We start from the raw sequence: 17,353 nt of genomic DNA, 5'->3' as shown, positions 1-17,353 counted from the left end.
GTGTCCTGAAGAGGACTACTCTGCTGTGCCTCACTTCCTCCAGGAGAATTTCCATGGTCCCAACTGAGAAATAGGCCATTCTCTAGCCTGCTGAACTGCTTGCAGAAATATTTAGAAGAAGGGTTCTAGCTTGCAAATCAGCAAACTACAATAACAGTGTCTATAAGTAGCTGCAGGCCTGTAAATCCTGCAGAAGCCCCATATTTCCTTACCACCAATGGGAAAGCTCCCAGTAACAATCATTTTCAATGCTGGGTGTTATTATAATGAGGCTGACCCTGAAAGTTAACGAAGGGCAATATTAACGAAGGGTCGGTGCACTAAAGGTCAGGCAAGAGCTCTTCCTGCTCTGATAGGAAAATCTATACTAGCGTGCCTCATTATTTCTTCCAACGTGTAATAGCTTGGACCTGTCTGTACTAAATTTAATTGGCCATAGTTCTGCAACTTGCAAATTTTATCTATGTCCTTCTGTAGTTTTTGGCTGCCTCTTCAGATGACACCTCCCAGCTTAGTATTATCTGCAAATTTAACCATTTTACATTTTATTTCTTTTTTACATAGACTAAGAATAATATGGACTCCAGCACCAATCCATAGGACACTCCACTCAGTACATCTCCCCAGCCTGGCATTATTTTCCTGTCGAGTACCTGCTGCTTCCTCCCTTTCAGCCAGTTCCTTATCCATATCCAGGAATTACCACGGATATCAAACTTCTCATTTTTAAAATGGTGTTTATGTTTTGTATCTGTGTTCCTTATATTACAAGGATGGAAGACCCTTTAAAATTACCCATCGTGTCATATGCACCACCTTCATTTCACTACTGAGGGAGATTGGCATAATCTCAAAAATCCCTTTAGTGCAGATTAATAATTAGTGCCACATGCAGCCTCAGAAACACAAAATTTTACTTATTTGTAAGGCATCTGGGTTAAATTCAAACCAGCTCTATGACTCATCCCCTGTTTTAGAAAATGGAACAATTGTTGAAGATTGCAATCTTCAGGTCTGAGATCTCAACATTTCTAAAAGACAAAGAGCTAGTTTTAAATTTATGGGTCTACATTTTACAATATGGCAAAAATAAAAGTTCACAATCTTTCTGCTATTATTTCCTGCTCCAGCTCTGTGTTGCACAACTTGGTCAACACAGAGCTGGAGCAGGAGCTGTACATTTAATTTGTTATTCTGCACAACATGCTCTACACTGAGCTGCTTGTTTACTGAGTTGAGGCAGAATTGGTAGAGCTGGTGATACTGAGGGCCTGAGGAAATTAATTCCACTTCAAGTATTGACCATGTCAGCTAGTGGAAATATTTTAATGAAATAATCTATTGTTTTATCCACTGTCCTACAGTTGGAAAGTTGTCAAAAATTTTCTATTCTTGCCCATTTCAGTTTTGGTATTAGCCAGATAGAGATATTAAACTGTAAATCTTGTCACTGACATATTCGACCGGGAACTGAAATAGAGAAGATTTTTCTTCAAGGAGTCTATATATGGAGTTAGATCACAGATCAGCCATGATCTTATCAAATGGCGGAGCAGGCACAAGGGGCTGAATGGCCTACTCCTGTTCCTATGTTCCTATAACATGGTGGTAATGTCTCCCTGGAGGTTTATAACCTGCATAGCACTTGGTTATAGTCCCTATTGCATTTAAACATAGTAATGTGGTGGGGGCTACATCAAGGCCGTGACTGAGTATCAAATAAACTGCACATTTTTTTGTTTGTTTTATATTTGTGAATAAGTTGCGATTAGCATATCAGTTCCAATTGAGAACATTCAGCTAACCATGAGGAGGATACGCTGTCAGCACAAACTCCAGCAAGAACAATCAATTATCAATGAGTTTAAGGTTCTGATAAATGTTCAACAGCTGCTTGGCTTTACGTATTGGTTCATTAGTTATAATATATCATAGAAAGAAAGACTTGCATTTATATAGTGCCTTGCATGTTCTCAGGATATCCCAAAATGCTTCGCAGCCATTGAAATACTTTTGATATTGTTGTTTTGCAGGCAAATGCGGCAATCCAGTTTGTGCATGTAAGATTTGACAGACAGCAATGCGATGATTAAGCAGTTATTCTGTTTTGATGGTGTTGGTTGAGGTCTAAATGTTGGTCAGGACAGGTCCTATTCTATTATTTTTCTTTTAAAAAGTGCCATGGGATTTTTTGCATCCATCTGAATAGACAAATGGGATGCCAGTTTAATGTCTTATCTGAAAGGTGGCACCTCCAAAAATGCAGCACCCCCTCAGTACTGGAGTGGGGTTTGAACCCACAACCTTCTGACTGCAAAAAAAATAACTGAGCCAAGTTGATTGTAACATTAAGGTGTTTCAACTATTCCATTTATTCAAAGTATACTTTTGACTATGTAATTTTTTAGGTTATTTCTTCATATCACTTACTTAGGTTATTCTCATTGACGTTGTTTCAAAAATATTGTAACTGAAGCCATTCGTATAACTCTGAGATGTGAGCAAAATATGAACCTGAATTCCCATATAAATGTTTTTTTGGGCAAAAATACATTTGAGATATGTCATTGCCTGACACAAAAAAAACTATTGTAATGAAAGATTCATTATTTTTCAGTGAAGTTCCTGAAAGACCAAAGAAACCTTGAGGCTATTTCCCATTAAGATAGTTCATGCATAATGTAAACAGCTACAGTGAAAAACCAAACAGCTGGCACAATCAGCTGTTACTTTCTATTCCAAATAGATAGATCTTGTAAGAAGTGGGATGAATTTAAGCAATGGCAAAACAACTGCATGTTCATTGGTTTGAATCAAATTATTTATTAATGCTGTATTCCCACAGTTAGTGGGAGACAGTTTATACTTTTATGTAGTCTAATGTAAACCCTCTAACTCCAAGGAATCATTTTATAAAAAACACAAAAATACTGAGATAAAATGGTATGTTAAATGTAGTTTCATTTTGCCTTCAAGCACTCTTCATGCACAAGATAAATGTTTTGTTTGGAATGGCCTCTTCATCCAATCACCATGACATTGATGGATTTTTCCACAGCTTTTCAAGAGTAAATGGTAACACCTGTTCTGGGAAGGAATCAATTATCTCTTAAAAAATGCATTTTACAATAAAGTTTTCCCAGCAACTGCCTGCATCAGATGTAATACCCCAAAATACAATGTGGATAAGTTAATTATAATAAGCTTTAAATGTTTAGTGAATGTCTTCCATGATTAAAGGACATTTTTCTTCCCCACAATATGTGGATTTGAAAAGAAGCTGATGCTGGGGGGGAAGGGGAGTCAAGGGCACATCTATGGAAGACAGTCTACCAGGGTTAAATAATGGAATTGTGATGCTGATAGTTGGATTTATGATTCATTGAATAATTTACATTTGTTAAACAATAGTTCCACACAGTACTGTTTTTTTTCAAGTATATATGCTCTCCTCTTGGGCTTGGTGGTAACGTACTGTGTGGTGTGGTACTGGATCATTCAGATCAAGAAGGTCCCAGAATCAATCCCTAATCTTTGCGTGGTTAACTGCTCTCAGGGTGTAAAAGTGCCAGTGCTAAGTCGGTCTTAGTTTCCTTGGGCTAAGGTAAAATCAATCAGGTTTACTAAAATTAGCAGAAGACTTTGATTCACCAGTTTAAGAAGTCTAACTTCCACCCATGAATCTGATATTATTTATACTTTATAAAGCAAATCTGATATTGTTCACAGACCATATCTACATTTTGTTATTGCATTTTATGTTTATGTGAAAAGACCCTTTTCAAAACAAATTTTATTGCTGACTGATAAAAACTAAATTCATGATGCTCAAAGAATTTTTTGTTAATCAATTAGTGAAATCTACAATTACTGTGGTGTCAATTCAAAATGTAATTACATAAAATGATTTCTGAGGCCATGGTTATTTTTAAAGTATTTTTGAGTTCTTGTCAATACATTTATTTTAAACAGCAAAATCAATTGCAGTAAAATGAGGTGCATAACTTTCATTGATTTCTTCTGTGCACTGCCACTAGCATTGAAACTGGAGATTATTTCCAAGCTAAATACAGCTTCTGCAATAAGAGTATCAATATTTTTGCAATAATATGAAATATGTCAACATTACTAGTCATACACAGTGGATTAAGTTTGGTATAAGCAGTATATTACTTTGTTTATATATATTATGTTTTAATATTTGTATTTTGATTTCCAGAAGCAAGTTATTTAAAAGTAGCACACTACTTTTTCATCTCTGGGACTTAGGTTTGAATTCATTGCACATGAATTGAATAGAAGTTCCCTTTCTCTGTTAGTTGAAAGAGTCTGAATTAAAAATGGGTTTTGGCAGTATAAACCCAATTCTTAATGGGCAAGGTTCCACAGCATAAAACTGCCTTCAATTGAGCACTCATTTAGATGCACAAGGGGATGTGGGAAATAGAAACATTCACACTGGTGACTGGGATTAGGGCACGTGATTGCCGTAGAGATGAGGAAGATTTACTCAGCATTGAGGCTGTGGAGTAGTTAACCAGTGAACACTTGATGCCGATACTTGATGGCTAAAGTAGAAAAATATTCCATTTGTTAGCATTGGCATCTCTCAACTTAAAGAGTATAAGAATTCACCAAAGTGAAAAAAATTGAATTGATTAGGTGATGCTAAAAATCACAGTTTATGCATTATTGTTGGTAATACCCAACCTGATTGTCACTGTTTATTCAGAAAGATTGTCCAATAATGAAAAATATATCATTCAAATGGATTTTTTCATTTTAAGTAGAATGTTTTTCTTAAAAATTGAAAATTCAACACAATTATGTAAATACTGTGCAGTGGACATAACCTGCCAGCACAATAGTAATATCTCAAGAGATTTATTTCCTTACAGCTACTTGTTTCTTGGAAAACTTTTGAAACACAATAATTTTGACATCTTAGGAAAGGATATAACCTTGCACTTGCACTTGGATTCTTGCGCTACACTGCAACCATATAAATCGCTTCCCACCTGTGGAAACACAATTGTGACCGTGGCAGTGGTTACGCGGTGAACATGTGACCTAACAATAGGAAGAGAATCCTTTAAATGTCACATTTGGCCTACAACACTTGCAGTTTGGACGGCATTTCAATTTGCTAACTAGTTCAAAATACTCTCTTTATGATATTAAACAAATAGAACATAATAACAAACGAGAGTGTCCCTGTAAGCGAAATCTAAAAATCGTATTCCAAATATTATCATTGTTTGATTTTAGGGAGAAAAAGATAGTGCTCACAATTACAATGTGCACTTTTTCTTAAGAGCAATTTTAAGGGACAAACTAAATAAATCTACCCATGCAAAAAAAATGTTCTGCTGGCCATCCAGTAGGGATGAATATCCATTGTAAGTGACATCTGCCTTCCTAACAACTATTGATACCTGATGGTTTAGTGAGGGTTACCTGATCCATTGCAGTCTGGGATGCAGAAAATGAGCTCTTGGTTATGTACTTATAAGCAGAAAGCAAAGGTAAGTCCTCTTTGGTGCCATCATTAAAAATTTCTCCATGTCTTGCTGATTTAAAAATATGTAGGATTAATAATATTGAGTGAAAAAAACTGCAGTTAATTCTGGGGAAACAGCAAGCACCTCAAGGTCAAAATCATTTTAATAATCAATGTAATGGTAATTCATTTAAGTGAGGTCAGGTGCAAAATCCTTTTCTTTGGGACCAGATCTCACAGTGCCATGGTTTAGCCTTAAACAATGGGTGCAAATGTCAGAAACATTCAAGCTTGGTCCAAGAAATGATGGAGTTGGTCCATCTGATGCAAGCTGACCTCAAGACAGTTTCCACCACAGGAGCAGCACTACCTATGGCAGTGAAGGTCACCACCCCCCTGAACTTTTCTGCCTCTGGATCCTTCGAAGTTGCCAAGGGGACAAACTTCAGCCGTCTATTCAACCCAGAATTGAGCTTCAAAACTCATAACCTAATCCCTACCAAGAATGCTTACTTCCAGCTCTGAAACATTGCTTGCCTCTGTCCCTACCTTGCCCTCACCACTGCCAACATCGTCACGTCTAAACTCATTTTATCCAACACCCTCCTTGTCAGTCTCCATTCCTCTATCCTCCATAAACTACAAATTGTCCAAAACTCTTTTGCTCACATCCTATCCTGTACTTAGTACCTGCTTGCTCATCCTTACTGACCTACATGGGCTTCCCATCCTCCAATTATTTGAATTTAAAGTCCTGGTCCTTATCTACAAATAACTCTATGCCTTGCCTCACCCTACTCTGCAACCTTCTTCAGCCTTATGTTCCCTCCTGCATCCTATTGTACTCTAATTCTCACATCCTTTGCATTCCCCCATCCTTCGACTCCACCTTATGTGGCACGGCCTTCAGTTTTCATCCCGCCCTCACTCTGTAGAATCGCCTCCCCAAACCCCTTTCATCACATTACCTTCTTCCCTACATTTGAAAACCTTCCAAAAATACATCTCTTTGACCATGCTATTGGTCATCTCTCCAAAGGCTCGGCACCCAGAGCTTTTCTCCCCTGTAAAGTGCCTTGGTGATATTGAGGCTTTGGAAAGGGTGCAGAGGAGGACCACTAGACTATTTCCTAGCTTAAAGCATCTTAGTTATCAAGATAGGCTAAAAGATCTGGGACTCCACACTTTAGAGAAGTGTAGACTTAGGAGTGATCTGATCAAGGTTTATAAGATGATGAAAGGAATAGATTGTGTTCCAGTTAACAGTTTGTTCCAATTAAATACGTTAGGGAGGACCAGGGGTCACAATTTTAAGTTGTACAAGGCCAGATCTAGGTTAGATGGTAGGAGGTGGTTCTTTCCCCAGAGACTAGTGGAACTGTGGAACAGGCTGTCGGCTCATGTGGTGGACGCCGTTTCGCTGAATTCCTTCAAACGAGCTGGACCTGTTTCTGGCTGGGGAGGAAATCACCTCTTACAAAAGGTAGGTAATGTAATGCATGGAATTATCAGGGCCAGAGTGATCGCCAAATGGATCAGAGAGGAATTTCCCAGATATTTTCCCCCCATTTGGCCTGGATTTTCACCTGGTTTTTCGCCTCTCCCAGGAATTCACATGGTGTGGAGTGGAGAGTGTATATATTATGACACACAAGATATCACGATTGTGTGGGACAGGCTGGATGGACCAGAGGGTCTTTTCCTGTCCGTCATTGTTCGTATGTTCATATTGTCTATGTTAAAAAGCTGTATAAATGCAAAACAAAACACAGAAAATGCTGAAAGCACTCAGCAAGTCAGGTAGCATCTGTAGAGAGAACAGATAAGTTGACGTTTCGGATGTGGACCCTTTGTCAAAACACAAGCTTTTGTTGTAATAGAGATAGTAAGTATGGGGAGAATAAATAAGAAGCACGGTACTAACTCTCAGTTTGGGGGAGACCTCTGGTTTTACCCTCCTTCACTCCCTCAATGTTAACAGGCCAACAAAAAGCCTGAAACTTTTCATGATAATGCTGGGGCTACTTGTAGCCCATGCTCCCCTTACCGATAGCCCTAAGCAGACTTCCTGCTTTGTGTATTTTGAGTGCTCCATGCATAGTTTACTTGCTTATGTTGGGATTCAGTGCTGTTCCCTCTCCTCTTCTTCTCCAGCATGAATTAGCAAGGGAATTCTATTAGGAAAGGTGAAATAGTACAAATGAAAGCCCATTCAGAAATTGTACCACAATTTAAATCAAGAACTCACTATAGTGCATTGGAGGTCATTAGTGCAGGCTATCGTTAATTTATGGTGCAGTCTGTTGGAGCATCACTGATAGTGGCCCTCAAACAAGGCAGGTAGGATTATGGTCCTTGACAAAATGTTAGTGAGTAATTAGGCTTTACATAATCTAAAAGCAAGGTGACCATATTTTCCAGCTGAACAAGACTGACCTAGTTTTGTTGATTCTGTCCCAATCTCCCAATAAATTCTATTTTTGGCAGTTTAGCAATCTGGCTTTAATCCATATCCTTGTACCCAACTGTTTTCACTCTCCATGTGGTCCTATCTCATAATCTAACTCCTGCTAAGTTTCCTACAGTTGATTTATTCAGTAAAAGCTTTTCCCTGACTTTTCCCACAGACATATCCTGGTATTCACAAAATAACACGTTAAAGAATCGATAGTAGCTTCTTTTTGGGCTACTTTCTAGCTGTGAGCAGTAATCAAACAATATTGTCCAAAAGTTATCTTTGGAAAGCAAAGGTTTTATTTTGAAAGTAGTTTAAGAAGGTCTACTGAAAAAACATAACTTACTACAACCAAAAAGTAACTAAATCTGTTTAGATAAATGTCTACTGGCGTACCAAGCATCTTCATACTGTTAATAAAATACAAACATTTAATAGGTGGTTATTGCCAAACTAACTACATTTCAGAAACACTAAGAAATCGATGTATTCTTCTTTTGTACAAACTCTATTGTCTGTGGTTTGTGGAAAAGTACATGTAATGTTGGGAGCATGCCATCCATGTGGATAACTGGTCTCACATCAGAACATTGTTTGTTGTCATTACTGGAACCAAAGGTGAGGACTTTGTAATATTTGGTACCCAGAGAAAGTGAGACCAAAGACAATAGGACATTCATGACTATATTACCAGACTCTAACTAGGCCAGAAACTGTTTTTGTCTTATCTGATTCTTCAAGGTCTTTTTAATCGTGTTCGAAAGGAAAACCTAATGTTACACTGCATATTATTTTTGCTGAGTTTACTTCTTTCACCTGGGTGCTTGATCTAACACCATGGACTTATTTTATTATCTGATTTAAATGACCATAGTCACCCATGACACATCAATTAACTAACCCCCCCTCTCCCACCTGATCATCTATATGGTTCCTTGGCAACATCATCTACAGACATGGGGTCAGCTTCCACGTGTATGCTGACAACACCCAGCTCTACGTCTCCACCACCCCTCTCGACCACTCCACTTCCTCTGTATTGTTAGACAGCTTCTCTGACATTCAGTTTTGGATGAGCTGCAATTTTCTCTGGCTAAACACTGGAAAGCCAGAAGCCACTAACTCTGTATCCTTACCATCGATTTCATCCCCCTCCCTTGCCACTGGCTCAGGCTGATCTAGACTGGTTACAACCTCGGCATCCCATTCAACCACGAGCTGAATTTCTGATCCCAAATCCTCTCCATCACAAAGACTGTCGACTTCCACTTCTGTAACATTGCCATTCCTCAGCAAAATTGCCAATGAAACCCTCATCCAGACTCGACTATTCCAATGCTCTGCTGGCCAGCCTTCTATCCTCCATGCTCCGTAAACATCAGCTCATCCAAAACTCTGTTGCCCTACCCTATCATGCCCTAAGTCTTGTTCACCCATGTCCTTGCTGACTTACAATGGTTGCTTGTCCTCAACGCCTCAAATTTAAAATTCTCATCCTGGTGTTTAAATCTCTTCTTTCATAACCTAGCGAGATTTGTACCTTTTCTTAGGCTTTTGCTATTCTTGTCCTTGCCCTACTCTGATTTGATCTACCCATCGCTAAGTGCCCTCATAAAGTCCCATCACACACTCGTGTACCAGTTTTGATGCCAGCAGTACCACAAAATCTTCAAGCTCCTTTCTAACCCTATATCACAGTGTTGGCCCCAACTGTACCACTTTCACTATCATGGTCAGCACTAGCTCACACCATACGGAGGAATTTACCTGCCGGAGGAATTTTCCTTTGACAAATTTTCTTTTTTTTTTGCAAACTAGAAACGCAATGCAATTTTGGAACAGGAAGAACTTGATTATTTCCCTTACACAAGAAATCATAGCACGTTTGAACCAGTGGCTGGCGCTCAAAACCCGTGAAAATAACAACTTGCGAAAGCTCGCAACACGAATGCCGTTTTCAACTATCTATCAATACTTACTCGCGCTGTTTATGTCATTCCTGTATGTTTTATTTATAGCACACGAGTGCATCAAAACACAATGGAACCATTCTTTTCAAGGGTCCATTTATCTCTAAACTACAATTTTGTACCAAAGTTTATTGCACTCTTCAATTTTTTTTAACGAAACCTACTTACCTTGTACATCTTACTTCTTACAAAGAAAGGGGTGTGATTACCGTCACCTCTCAATTAGTGCAGTTAAAAAAATGAAGAAATGAATGTCGTTGCAGTTCTGAGGCTTTGCGACTCTCAACAAAAACTGATGCCAATTCATTGCCGATTTTTAATATTCAGTGACAAAAACAGAAAATGCTGGAAACGCTCAGCAGCGTCAGGCAACATCTGTGGCGAGATCTGACAAGTTAAGATTTCGGGTGTGGGCCCTTCGTCAGAACTGCCACAGAGGCTGCCTGACCTGCTGAGTGTTTCCGGCATTTTCTGTTGTTATAGATTTCCAGCATCTGCAGCTTTTTATTGCTTTTTGAATATTCCATACCAGTGTATGGATCCTTGTGTTTCTTTTTATATGTTTCCATCCGAATGGAAAACAACTACTAAATAAACAACATCAGATCGAGGTGTTTAAAATGTTAAACGGATTGGATAGGGTAGATACAGAGAAACTATTTCCTCTGGTGGGGGAATCAAGAACAAGGGGACATAATCTTAAAATTTAGGTTGGCCATTCAGGAAGGAAATCAGGAAGCACTTTTTCACACAAAGGGTGTGGGAAATTTGAAATTCTCTCCCACAAAAGGCTGGCACAATTAGAGCTTTCAAGATTGAGATGAATAGATTTTTGTTAGGTAATGGCATCAAGGGATATGGAACCAAGGCTCTAAGTGGAGTTGAGGTACACATCAGCCTTGATGTAATTGAATGGCGGAGCTGGCTCGAGGGGCTGAATGGCCTATTCCTGTTCCTATGTAACCCAATAACCCAAAGTGCAGGAGTGAAAGCTGCAGAGACAAATAATAAAGGAGTAAGCTAGTTCAGTGGTTATGGTACTGGTCTAGCAACCCAGGTGGCAAGTTATGAAATTGCTTTCAAATATTTGTAGGCTAGAAGTACCAGATAAAATGACCAGATGAAAATTTGCCATAGAAGCTGGTTTACTCATTTTGTTCAGGAAAGGGACACGCCTCACTATCTTACATGTGACTCCAGTTCCATACTATATTGTTGACTCTTAATGCCCTCGGGGCAACTACGATTAGGTAACAAATACTTTCTTGCCAGTGTCATCCACATCCCAAGAACAAAAAAAGCAATCAACTGTTTACATTAACCAAGAAAACCACACCAAGCATCTTGACAGTATATTTTGAGGCTCAGCAAAGTGGTTTTAATTCACTTTGTTCAAGTTACACCAAATACACTAAAGTTATTATGGCAGTGCTTGTTACTGTCTTACACTGTGGCATTCCAGCAAGGATCTGCATGCGAAGGTTAGCAATGGAACCACGACATTCTGACACTAAACAATTTGTGTAATAATCTGCAGTAAACAGGCAGTAACTGAGGTTAATATTTTGGAAAGCCACTTATTGTATCACTATTATTCACTAGTCTTAAGTTTCTTAGCTAATATATCTACATTTTGTTTTTAAAATGTTTGGAACCAATAACTTACCTATAGGTTGCCCCCTCTCCTCAGTAAATTCGACCAAGGAGCATCACCATCTGGAGACACGCAACAAGTGTGGGTGCCAACTGCTGAGGTAAGTTCATGAGGTGGGGGGGGGCGTCAAATGTAAAAATAGATGCTGGAAAAAGAGGGATGAAACACTACAGTGGAACAAAACTCAGACAGGAACAGAGGAACAACACAAAGACGGGAATAGAGGAACAATACAAAGACAGGAACAGAGGAACAACAGTCAGACAGGAGCAGAGGAACAATAGTCAGACAGGAACAGAGGAACAACAGTCAGACAGGAACAGAGGAACAACACTCAGACAGGAACAGAGGAAAAACACTCAGACAGGAGCAGAGGAACAACAGTCAGACAGGAGCAGAGGAACAACACTCAGACAGAAACAGAGGAACAACAGTCAGACAGGAGCAGAGGAACAACAGTCAGACAGGAACAGAGGAACAACAGTCAGATGGGAACAGAGGAACAACAGTCAGACGGGAACAGAGGAACAACACTCAGACAGGAGCAGGGGAACAACACTCAGACGGGAACAGAGGAACAACAGTCAGACGGGAACAGAGGAACAACACTCAGACAGAAACAGGGGAACAACACTCAGACAGGAGCAGAGGAACAACACTCAGACAGGAACAGAGGAACAACAGTCAGACAGGAGCAGAGGAACAACACTCAGACAGGAGCAGAGGAACAACAGTCAGACAGGAGCAGAGGAACAACAGTCAGACAGGAGCAGAGGAACAACAGTCAGACGGGAACAGAGGAACAACACTCAGACGGGAACAGAGGAACAACAGTCAGACAGGAACAGAGGAACAACACAAAGACAGGAATAGAGGAACAACAGTCAGACGGGAACAGAGGAACAACAGTCAGACAGGAGCAGAGGAACAACACTCAGACAGAAACAGAGGAACAACAGTCAGACAGGAGCAGAGGAACAACAGTCAGACAGGAGCAGAGGAACAACAGTCAGACGGGAACAGAGGAACAACACTCAGACGGGAACAGAGGAACAACACTCAGACGGGAACAGAGGAACAACAGTCAGACAGGAACAGAGGAACAACACAAAGACAGGAATAGAGGAACAACAGTCAGACAGGAACAGAGGAACAACAGTCAGACAGGAGCAGAGGAACAACACTCAGACAGGAGCAGAGGAACAACAGTCAGACAGGAGCAGAGGAACAACAGTCAGACAGGAGCAGAGGAACAACAGTCAGACGGGAACAGAGGAACAACACTCAGACGGGAACAGAGGAACAACACTCAGACGGGAACAGAGGAACAACACTCAGACAGGAGCAGAGGAACAACAGTCAGACGGGAACAGAGGAACAACACTCAGACAGAAACAGGGGAACAACACTCAGACAGGAGCAGAGGAACAACACTCAGACAGGAGCAGAGGAACAACAGTCAGACAGGAACAGAGGAACAACACTCAGACAGGAGCAGAGGAACAACAGTCAGACAGGAACAGAGGAACAACACAAAGACAGGAATAGAGGAACAACAGTCAGACAGGAACAGAGGAACAACAGTCAGACAGGAGCAGAGGAACAACACAAAGACAGGAATAGAGGAACAACACAAAGACAGAAAAAGGGGGACAACACTCAGACAGGAACAGAGGAGCAGCACAAAGACGGGAATGGAGGAACAATGCGATAGAAACTGAGGAGCAGCACAAAGGCAAGAACGTAGGCATTACACCTAAACAGGAACAAAGGAATTACTCGCAGACAGGAACACATCTAGACAAAAACACATGTAGAACTTTCAGGCAGGAAGAACACTGACGGGAACATAGGAGTTACACATAGTCAGGGACAGAATAACAACATTCAGACAGAAATAAAGGATTGATACCTGGACAAAAACAAAAGACCAACACCCAGGCAGGTTCATAGCAATTACGCTTGTAGAACAATGGAGTTACAGCCACACAGAAACAATATTGTTAGAGCTATACTGGAACAATGAAGTTACACACATACAGAAACAATGGATGTACTCTCAGACAGAGAGTAACAATATAGGAGTTTCACCTAGACGGAGACAACACCGAAACAGGAAAATAGCAATAGAAACCAGCTAGGAACAATATCAACACATAAAGAGGAACAAATAACAATATTTAGACAGAAACGGGGGAGTTATACCCAGACAGGAACAGTTGAATTACACCCAGAAAGGAAATGATGAGTCACATTCAGAGGTAAAATGGAATCATGTACAGACGAGAGAAGAGGAATAACGCTCATATAGGAAAATAACATCCACCCAGTAACACACGTGCAGATAAATAGTGACAGGCAGAGAGTAAAATCTATAGGTAAAAAGTGACTGGAAACAAGCGGTAACGGCAAAAGGTAAACAGTAATAACGCGCAAAGATAATGAGTAACAGCCGCAATATTCGTAGATAGATTGTAATAGCCAGGCAGGCAAAAAGCAACAGCCTTGAACAAACACTCAATGCAAAACGCAGACGCTGGAGTAACGACCTACAGTAGAAACACAGCATTTATTTTCATTTGCTGTACGAATATATGAGAGGATATATGCTAGGCTTCTGTAACAATATGTGCGTGTGTATATATATAAATGTGTGTGTGCTTGTATTGAACAATTTCCCCTCAGGATTTCTGTTGTAAAGTAAACCGTGAGAAATACTGAATTGTCTAATTGTTTTTGTGTATCACCTATAATAAGGATTTATAAAGATAACCATTTTAAAATGTAGTTCGTAAATTAGTATGTTAAAATAGGAAATATACTAATTTCTTTGTTTTAGGGTTATGCAACATGCAGTGAAATAAAAACACAACTTTACTGCATTTTGTGTGCTACAGTAGCTTTTCAGGTGAAAATCATTTGGCACAATAGAACTTGTCCAATTCATATGACTCAGTCATAGCAGTTATTTTAATACATATCCCAACAAAAAAAAATCGCAAAAATGTAGAACCAGTATATAAACCTCCCCACGCATTGTTAGGTGTGGATTATATTTAGGCGTGTTCGAAGCACCTTGGCATTGGTATGTTGATAAACTACTTGAACATCTCTGTGATTGCCTATGATGCCAATACGCTAGAAACATACTATAGGACCAAAGCATGTGATCAAATCTGTTTCTTAAGTTAAACATCTTCTGTAATGTGTTGCACAACTCTAAAACAACGAAATCAGTATATTTACCATCTTAATATAATAATTTACAAACTGTTTTTATAAATCGTCCTTATTACAGATGATACACAACAGCAGTTGGATAATGCAGTATTTCTCACGGTTTACTTGAGAACAAAAATCCCGAGGGGGAATTGTTCAGTACAAGCATTTATGTATACACACACTTTGTGGATGGAGCGAATGATTTTTTATTCGGAACAGGATTAGCTTTTCTCATATCTAAGGCGAAGTGTAAATCTAGGGGCAGTGCCTCGACAATTCAGAACACTGTACAGACTACAATTATACACAACGATTAAAGAGAATCGGAAACCTCCGCAGAATCGGCGCCCGAGGCAGCCATCTGTTCCAAAATCTGTCCTAAGAGTATTCCAACAATGTATGTTGTGGATAGTACGCGGCACTATTGCACCATATCCAGTTGCAATCAACTGTTGAACCAATAATTGCGACCAACAACTGCACCTGACAGCAGTGTGTCCCTGCAACTAATCGATTAACAATAACTAGCAAAAGAACGGCAAGTTTTGTCTGGCTATGTTTTTATTTGGCTGATTGCTCATGATAAGACTGCCAGTCTGATTTAAAAAGAGCATTTCTTAGCATTTGTATTTCTTTTTCAACACTTTTTTTAGTTTTCACTCAAGCATTTGGAGAAAGGTTAAATAGTATAGTGAGTAAATAGATATTTGTACTGGCGAAATATTAAATTATCCCTATGCTTTATGACTTGTTCATTCTCGTCCCAAACTAAGGCTTCATTAATCTGTGTACAAATGCCTTTCAATATAAGGTAACAAATGAGCTATTTTTAAAAATCGCACTTTCCCTTTGTACTTTCCCATTCCCTCTTTATGCATCAGTTTTCAATATACATATTGTAGTTTCTGCTATTTGTTTGTTGTGACCCATTCCACTTGCATCTGTAAAAAAAACTGCCTGTTAAGCATCCTCATTCAAAAGGATCGTGTTTCCGATACGCTTCCAATTAGCTCACAGAGTGTAATCATGGTGTGAACGCAGTCCAATAAATACATCCAGATTCGCTTTGTGCACATAATTTAAATACAGCCTCAAAAGTAGTTTCAGATTGACCTTGGAAATTTAGTGGGACAGTGGTCAAAACTGTAATTCCATAACACCAACCAAACCTAGACTTAGCTTATTAAAGTGGAACTCGATTAGATTAATACTTATTATTTGGAATAATAAACCATTTAATGAAAGCGCGATCGGATATTTCGCTTATCAGAAATGTATTTGCTTCTGTTTATCTCTGAACAATTCCGCCTGTCCTATGTCTTTGTTATTAGCGACGTCTCGACAAATGTGGTGTTTCCTTGTAGGCTCAGGGATAACCCAAAGCCTCTAACCGGAAGTGGATTGGTCCTTTATTCCTAACTTCATTCTTAACATTATCTGCATTACTTCACTACATCATGGCAACACAGCACTACGGAGATTGCAATATGTCTATATCGTAGACTAGAAAGCATATGGATAGAAAATACTTCACTTTTATTCTATTTAGTACTTTTGAACGAGATTATTAATGCAATTACAACATGTTAGTTCGATACTGGCTTTGCGTGGTTGTGTCAGGGATTATTTGGCGTTGTTTGAAGAAATCGAACGAATCGTTGCATTTCTTGAAACAGCACTTCATTGAGGGACCCTCATTTCTGGCCGAGTGAGCTTTCCATTAAAACAAAGTTTTAATTGTATACAACGGACAATGTACGTATGTTTCACAGCGTATATATATGATGCATATTTATGGTTTTCTCTATAATTTCTCCAAAAGTGGCACACACAATGTAATCTGTCCCTTAATCATTTTGGAAATATAGTTTCACATCCTCTCTTTAAATTTCCCCGAAATCCCCCCGCCTCCGCCAGTGAGTTAAAAATGCCTGTGCTCCTCCTCTGTGAGCTGGGTTAGTTGGGATTTTTTTTTTGGTGCAGATACAGCTCAGTGCCGCCGTTCTCTCACTCCTCCTCCTCCTCCTCTTTCTCCCTCTGCCTGCAGACGTTTCCTTGTGTTTGTTATGAAGTGACATCACCCGTGCACACACTAACCCGAGCCGAGGAGCAGAGCCGCTCAGTGCTTTAGGGCTCGGCTGTGAGACGCCGTGGAAAGCTTCAGGAATATGGCGTCCATTGGAGACTTCGATCCCCTCCATGCCAACATCCCGGCCACCAAAGTGGAGATCACCATCTCATGCAGGTAATGTACATCCTACAACCTCTCTCTGTCTCTTTCTCTTTCTCTTTTTAAATAACAGGCGAGGAAAGGGCTCCAGCATATTGAGTATGAAGTGCCATTTGCGATTCACTCCCACCCTCAGCGGGTGGCTGACAGCCCACGTAGTGATAATGACTTGGAGAAAGTCAAGTTAACTATAAGCAAGCGGCTTCCTTCTTTCCTTCATAACATGTGCAAGTACTTGACGTCTTGTTGGGATCGCGCGTAATTCGTTTATCTCTTGCCTTCCCCAACGATTGTTTATTGAGGTTAAAGCTGAGTTCTGGAA

The 17,353-nt window shown here is 39.7% G+C and overlaps 2 protein-coding genes across 2 annotated transcripts in view; both read left to right on the top strand.

The window, feature by feature from the left end:
* The first annotated feature begins 12,067 nt into the window (after nt 1-12,067).
* LOC137341474 (uncharacterized) lies at nt 12,068-13,300 on the top strand. The gene has a single exon (XM_068004578.1). The coding sequence runs from the start codon at nt 12,068-12,070 to the stop codon at nt 13,298-13,300; it is 1,233 nt and encodes a 410-aa protein (XP_067860679.1).
* A 3,460-nt stretch (nt 13,301-16,760) lies between these two features.
* LOC137341585 (copine-8) overlaps nt 16,761-17,353 on the top strand; it is a 342,934-nt gene continuing 342,341 nt past the window's right edge. The window contains exon 1 of the mRNA XM_068004804.1: nt 16,761-17,046. Within this exon, the coding sequence (XP_067860905.1) occupies nt 16,970-17,046 (77 nt within the window). The 5' untranslated portion in view covers nt 16,761-16,969. The remainder of the gene's footprint in view (nt 17,047-17,353) is intronic.

This window comes from Heptranchias perlo, chromosome 24 (assembly GCF_035084215.1).
Source record: "Heptranchias perlo isolate sHepPer1 chromosome 24, sHepPer1.hap1, whole genome shotgun sequence".
NCBI lineage: Eukaryota > Metazoa > Chordata > Chondrichthyes > Hexanchiformes > Hexanchidae > Heptranchias > Heptranchias perlo.
Note: the sequence above shows the minus strand (reverse complement) of the source record. Positions and strands in the feature narration are given on the sequence as shown.

Bases quoted from the DNA above. Each gene is read 5' to 3' on its own strand.
- LOC137341474 (XM_068004578.1), top strand. From the start codon at position 12,068: ATGGGAACAGAGGAACAACAGTCAGACGGGAACAGAGGAACAACACTC.